Below are 6,466 nucleotides of genomic sequence, written 5' to 3'. Positions count from 1 at the left end.
TCACTCAGCTTCAACAATCAACATTTGGTCTAAGTTTGTATCTTTGTTTTTTCTTTTTTGGAGTGATTTAAATCCCAGATATCATGTTCTTTCCCCACAGATATTTGAATTCTCATTACTGACATAAGAAGTCATCATGTGTCATAACCGCTATGCCGTTTTCACTCTCGGCTACGTTAATAGCCATTCGGTAGTGTCTAATGCTCAACTCATAATTCATATTCCCTCCACTGTTTCAGAAATGTCTTTTTCCCGGGAGTGGGGAGTTTGAATTGGCAATTTCCAGCTGAGCATTTGATTGTAAAGAAAAACGAGAAGGGCCCGTTGGCAGAAGAGAAAACTCAGGAGCCGGTGACATTGGGGCTATTAAGAAAAGAGTTTATAGAAAGAATAAGTGGACGCGTGTCTTGGATTTAGCAAGAATTTAGGGAAGACAGGACCAGAGACAGAGAAAAACATGAAGCCGATGTGGAGGGTGAGATGCAATAAAATTAAGCATATAACATGCATGATCCATTTAATCCTCACCACAGCCTTGTGGAGTAGGGAGGGGCTGTCATTATCTCCATCTGGAACATGGCTTAGCAGAGGCCACAGTATTAGAAGACCTTGGCTAAGGTTACAAATGAGTATGTATCAGAGCCAGGATCCAGACCCAGGCCATGTGCCCCCTAGCTCCAGGGACTCCCCTCCACTCGCTTCAGTGGGGGTCCACACCCGCTCCCCCAAGTGACAACAGCTGACGTGGGAGGGGAAGCCATTAAAGAGATGGGTACAGGAGCCACCTGGCTTAGAAGCCACTCAGTCTCATGGGCATTGCTTCCAGGATCCGGTCAAGGGTCACAGGTGTTCAAACAAAAACTTGTCAACAAACACAACAGCAGGATTCACAATAGCCCAAAGGCATAAACAACCCAAAAACCTTTCAGCTGCTGAGTAGATAAACCAAATGTCGTCTATCCAGTGGAATATCATCCAGCCATAAAAAAGAAGCACTGACTCTCACTACAACATAGATGAACCTCGAAAACATTATGCCAAGGGAAAGAAGCCAGCTACAAAAAGTCGCATGTTCTAGGATTCCATTGACGTGAAATGTCTGGCAAAGCGACAGAGACAGGAAGCAGTTCAGTGGTTGCCAGGGGCTGTGGGGAGCGGGAGAGGGACAATGACTGCCTAATGGGTACGGAGTTTTCTTTTGGGGTGATGAAAACGTTCTGGAATTAGTGATGGTTACTCAACATCACGAATATACTAAATGCCACTGAATCGTACATTTTAAAATGGTGAATTTATGTTAGGTGTATCTTATGTTTATATGTGTTTTCCGCCTACACAGAAAAAATATTAGCCGATGGGGCAAAGGGGGAGCAGATGTCCCCCTCCCAAAGGACACCGGGTAGGGACTGAGCTCCCCCGGCTGCCTCCCAGACCCCTTTCCAAACTGTCTCTGCCTCCCCCAGGCCTGGCTGGACACCCAGGACCGGCTTTTGGGTCACTATGTCAATGGAAAGTGGTTAAAGCCGGAACACAGGACTTCAGTGCCTTGCCAGGATCCCGTCACAGGTATGATGTGTCCCTCGGTGTCACTGGAGGAGAGAGAGATGTCCTTGCCTCCGGCCATGCCCACCAAAGACATCCCATTCCCTTTGCTTGGGGCCTTGAGGGCAAGGAGCGGCCGGCCATCCAGGGAAAGAGGCTGAGCGTTCTGGCTCCTGCTAACAGCCATTCTAGTTATGGTCCCAAGTCCCTGCAGATGCTTTTCAAAGTCACTATCTACTAAAATCCCTTCTTTGCCTGTGGGAAGCAATCAAAGCAACAGCCAATAGGTTTATCTATATTTGTCGGAGGACAGAACTGGGCTGGGGACCAGCTTGACTGCCCTGCCTAGGGTGCTCCCAGCCTCTGGACATCTCGGCCCCCCTCAGTTCCGGTGTGCTGTCCCCTTCCTATCTGGGTCCCCCCATTCATCTCCCCAGGGGAGAACCTAGCCAGCTGCCTGCAGGCGCAGGCTGAGGATGTCGCAGCAGCCGCCGAGGCAGCCAGGACCGCGTTGGAGAGCTGGAGCGGACTGCCTGGAGCCTCTCGGGCCCAGCACCTGACCAGGTGACGCAGCCAAGGGGTGGACCCCGGTGGGGTGGGGGGACCTGAGAGCAAAGACTCCGTTTCCCAGCGTCTCACTGAATTCACTGGCCGCTACGGCTCGTGTTCCCAGCATGCGTCTGGGCCTTTAGTGGTTAAAACACCCGTTTTCCACAGTGCCTCGGGACGCGTAATGACAAAGCCTCTGTTATTCTCAGGGCTCCATGTCTCAGCTGCAACTTGGGCTGGTGGAGTCCCAAAGCCCACTCTTGGGGCAGCTCGAGACGAGATTCCACTTCCCAAAATGGAGTCAAGGTCAGAGCTAAGCCCAGCACCCCTGGGGGTTACAGGTGGCCAAGGTCACCCGGCTCCCTCAGGTGGTTTCCTCACTGCATTTCCCAGAAGCTTCTGGGCCTTCCCCGCCTGCTAAATGGTGGGGACGCCCCGGGGGTTCATGTGGATTATCATAGTCCAGGTGTATGGGACTCTTATCAAGCCGAGGGGCCCTGGGAAGTGACCGTCCCCCCTGCTTTCTGCACAGACTGGCCAAGATGATCCAGAAGCACCAGCGGCTGCTGTGGACCCTGGAGTCCCTGGTTACTGGGCGGGCCGTTCGCGAGGTTCGCGACAGGGATGTCCCGCTGGCCCAGCAGCTGCTCCAGTACCATGCGGTCCAGGCGCACACCCAGGAGGAGGCGCTGTCAGGCTGGGAGCCCATGGGTGAGAAGCAGGAGTTCGGGCCCCCGGCCCCTCCCCCCTCGCGACCCAGCGGCGCCTGTCACAGTCCCTTCCTTTGTTCTTGCAGGAGTCATTGGTCTCATCGTGCCACCCACGTTCTCCTTCGTTGAGATGATGTGGAGGCTTTGCCCCGCCCTGGCTGTGGGTAAGTGATGGGCTGGGGGCTGGACTCGGTCTGGGGAAGGAGGGACTGGAGCTGGACCCCTGGGTCCTTGAGCTGCCTGCCTTCCCCAGGCTGCACCGCGGTGGTCCTCGTGCCCCCAGCCTCTCCAGCACCCCTCCTCCTGGCCCAGCTGGCAGGGGAGCTGGGCCGATTCCCGGGGATCCTCAACGTGGTCAGTGGCCCGCCCTCCATGGGGCCTGTCCTGGCCTCCCAGCCCGGGGTCCAGAAGGTGGCCTTCTGCGGAGCCGTCGAGGTATCTTCAGGGCTGGGAGGGGGATGGGACACGGCTAGGGGGCAGGAAGGCTCCTCCCCCAGCTGAACCCCACTGGGCATCCCTCAGGAAGGACGGGCCCTCCGGCGGACCCTGGCGGGCCTGGGTCCTGAGCTGGGACTGGCGCTGGGAGCCGAGTCACTGCTGCTGCTGACGGAGGTGGCGGATGTGGACTCGGCCGTGGAGGGTGTCGTGGATGCGGCCTGGTCTGACCGCAGCCCGGTGAGGCTTGTGTGCTCATGTCCCCTCGTGTCCCGGGGGCCGTGCGTGTCTGTCTCCAGACCTCGGGGCCCAGGGTGTCCTGTGTCACGCGATCGTCTTCACACCGCAGAGCATGTGGGACCCCTCCCCGCGGGTTTCCGCATCTCCGCACCCCGCTCTCCTGGCCTTGCAGGGCTGGGGGCCTGTGTCGCTTGTTCTTTAGGACCCCTCGTTTTTCTGAGCGTCGATGTCCCTCGTTTTCCAACCCCAGTCTTCACTCTAATCACCGGCCTCCTGCAGCCCCGCCTCCTGCCTGGGCTCCGGGGCCTCGGAGAACCTCCAGGGTCCTCGGCCACTTCTCTCCTTGGCCCTTCTCTGACCTCTGCATGTGTGTTCCCGAGTCTCAGCCCACTGTGGGGACCTGTCCCCCCTCTGCACAGGCGCCCTGATTTTTGCCCACCCTGACAACCTTCTCCTAACAGGGGGGCCTCAGGCTTCTCATCCAGGAGTCTGTGTGGGATGACACCATGAGGCGGCTCCGGGCACGGATGGGGCGGCTTCGGGGTGGCCGAGGGCTGGACGGGGCCGTGGACATGGGGACCCGAGGGACTGCCGCACAGGACCTGGCCCAGCGCTACGTGCTTGAGGCCCAGAGCCAGGGCGCACAGGTGAGCTGGGGGCGCAGGGCGGAGAGACCCGGGCTTGGGAGAGGAGGGTCTAGGGGCCCGGACTCCTGGGCCCTCGAGGAGCAGGCGACTGGGAGTAGACCTCTTGGTCTGTTTCTCTTTGTCCCCAGGTGTTCCAGGCCGGTGACGTGCCCTCGGTCAGCCCATTCTTTCCGCCAACTTTGGTCTGTGACCTGCCCCCAGCCTCCCCGTGTGCCCAGAGAGAGGTGAGCCCTTCCCGTCCCAGATGTCCTATTCCATCCGCCAGTCTGCGCCGGACGTGGGCAGCGCCCTATGAGCAGAGGCCCCTGGGTGACCGCCTGGCCTGGATCGGGGGCTCTGAGACGGGTCCGATAATGGTGGGGTACTGGAGGGGTTGGCCGGCCAGGCCGCCCGAGTACCCTTGTCACCCTTCCAGGTGCCGTGGCCCCTGGTTGTGGCCTCCCCATTCCGCACAGCCAAGGAGGCGCTGGCCATGGCCAACGGGACGCCCCGAGGAGGGAGCGCCAGCGTGTGGAGCGAGAGGCTGGGGCAGGCGCTGGAGCTGGGCTGCAGGTCAGCCGGCGCCCCCGGGGCACGGGAGGCGGCCTGTCGGCATGCCCAGGCTTGGTTGTGATGTCTCCCTCCTTCTGTGGGTCTCTCTCCCCGCAGCCTCTCTGACACCGCCCCCATCAACTTCCTGTTTTCTCTGTTGTGTCTCCCTCTCTGCCCACAGGCTCCGGATGGGCACAGTCTGGATCAATGCCCACGGCCTCAGGGACCCCGCAGTGCCCACAGGTGGCTGCAAGGAGAGTGGGTCGTCCTGGCACGGGGGCCTAGATGTGAGTCACCCCTCCCCCCACCCGCCTCCGTCACTGCCCCTTCGTTGACCTTGTGCCCACCTTGCATCTTCTTGACACTGTCCCTCTCATAGGGTATGTATGAGTATCTGCAGCCCTCAGGGACCCCTGCCCGGATGCCCTACTTCTATGAGAATCTGAACTATGACACCTTTGGCCTTGCCGTCCCCTCGACCCTACCGGCTGGGCCTGAGACAGGGCCCAGGTGAGCTTTTCCAAGAGCCGCAGCTCCCAGACTCTCTCGGGGTATAGACGGGGTAAAGGGAAGTTGTGCCTGGCTTCCCCATGGACTGAAGAGGGGTCCTTAGAGCCATAGAGGAGTCCCCAACTCCTGCTGAGAATTGCATTCTGGGTCTTATGGCCTCACACCCACCACTCAAGCCTGATGAGACCCTTAGTTCTGCTACATGGAGGTCTGTGTTCTCCCAGTGACTCGGGGGACCAGGAATTCAGAGTCCCCCAGAGGCTCATGGGAGCTAGAACGGTCCATCCGGTAGAGTGGCACGTGGGCTCTGAGCTTAGGCTCCAGGACTCACTCTCGTGCCTCACCCTCCTCCAGCCCAGCACCCCCCTATGGGCTCTTTGTGGGGGGCCGTTTCCAGGCTCCTGGCGCCCGGAGTTCCAGGCCCATCCAGGATTCCCATGGAGATCTCCATGGCTACGTGGCCGAGGGTGGAGCCAAGGATATCCGAGGTGCCGTGGAGGCCGCTCACCAGGCCGCCCCTGGGTAAGGGGGTGTCACAGGGGAAAAGCCAGGGGTCATGGGGCAGCAGAGAGTGGTCTGGGACTCCCAAGGACTGACGGGTTACGGGGTCTGGACCCCAAGGGCCAGTGGGCTGTGGAGTATGAGCTCCTGGGGGTGACAGGATTGGGATCCGGACCCCTCACTTCCCTTCCCGGGTGGATGGGCCGTGGGGCTCAGAACCCCAGAGAAGGGGCTGTGCACAGAGAAGCACCTGGGAAGAGCCAGGACCAGGGTACCAGACCCTAACATGCGCTGCCCGCCCACAGCTGGGTGGACCAGTCACCAGGGGCCCGGGCAGCCCTGCTGTGGGCTCTGGCAGCTGCCCTGGAGCGCCAGGAGCCCGCCCTGACCTCAAGGCTGGAGAGGCACGGAGTGGAGTTCAAGGCTGCCAAGGCGGAGGTGGAGCTGAGCGTGAAGCGGCTCAGGGCGTGGGGGTCCCGCGCCCAGGCCCAGGGCCCCTCCGCACAGGTGAGACGGCTGTGTGGGCAGGGCAGGGGGTCTGGAACGGGTCAGAGCAAAAGCTCTGCAGTGAGCCAGACTTGGGCCGAGGCTGCATGATCGTCAGCGAGTGGCCTCACCTCTGCACCTCGACGTCCTCATCTGTATAATAGGCAAGTGGCCCACCCCACAGAGTCGTGTTTCAGACTGTCGTTAGAAACTCCTTGCTGGGCCATAAAATTAATTTAGTGAGTCGTAGCCATGATTTAAAAAAAAAAAAAATAGGATAGGATAGGAAATATAGGGTGCATCGCACAAAGTTTT

The 6,466-nt window shown here is 59.4% G+C and overlaps 1 protein-coding gene across 1 annotated transcript in view; it reads left to right on the top strand.

Moving 5' to 3' along the window:
• ALDH16A1 (aldehyde dehydrogenase 16 family member A1) overlaps window positions 1-6,466 on the top strand; it is an 11,575-nt gene that overhangs the window by 1,985 nt on the left and 3,124 nt on the right. Inside the window, exons 2-14 of the mRNA XM_023520137.1 lie at window positions 1,433-1,566; window positions 1,980-2,106; window positions 2,624-2,802; window positions 2,888-2,965; window positions 3,055-3,236; window positions 3,324-3,476; window positions 3,938-4,123; window positions 4,252-4,347; window positions 4,539-4,675; window positions 4,836-4,941; window positions 5,034-5,164; window positions 5,519-5,686; window positions 5,971-6,172. Coding sequence (XP_023375905.1) covers window positions 1,433-1,566; window positions 1,980-2,106; window positions 2,624-2,802; window positions 2,888-2,965; window positions 3,055-3,236; window positions 3,324-3,476; window positions 3,938-4,123; window positions 4,252-4,347; window positions 4,539-4,675; window positions 4,836-4,941; window positions 5,034-5,164; window positions 5,519-5,686; window positions 5,971-6,172 — 1,879 coding nt within the window. The remainder of the gene's footprint in view (window positions 1-1,432; window positions 1,567-1,979; window positions 2,107-2,623; window positions 2,803-2,887; window positions 2,966-3,054; window positions 3,237-3,323; window positions 3,477-3,937; window positions 4,124-4,251; window positions 4,348-4,538; window positions 4,676-4,835; window positions 4,942-5,033; window positions 5,165-5,518; window positions 5,687-5,970; window positions 6,173-6,466) is intronic.

Source organism: Pteropus vampyrus, unplaced genomic scaffold (genome assembly GCF_000151845.1).
Source record: "Pteropus vampyrus isolate Shadow unplaced genomic scaffold, Pvam_2.0 Scaffold250, whole genome shotgun sequence".
NCBI classification, from domain to species: domain Eukaryota; kingdom Metazoa; phylum Chordata; class Mammalia; order Chiroptera; family Pteropodidae; genus Pteropus; species Pteropus vampyrus.
Note: the sequence above shows the minus strand (reverse complement) of the source record. Positions and strands in the feature narration are given on the sequence as shown.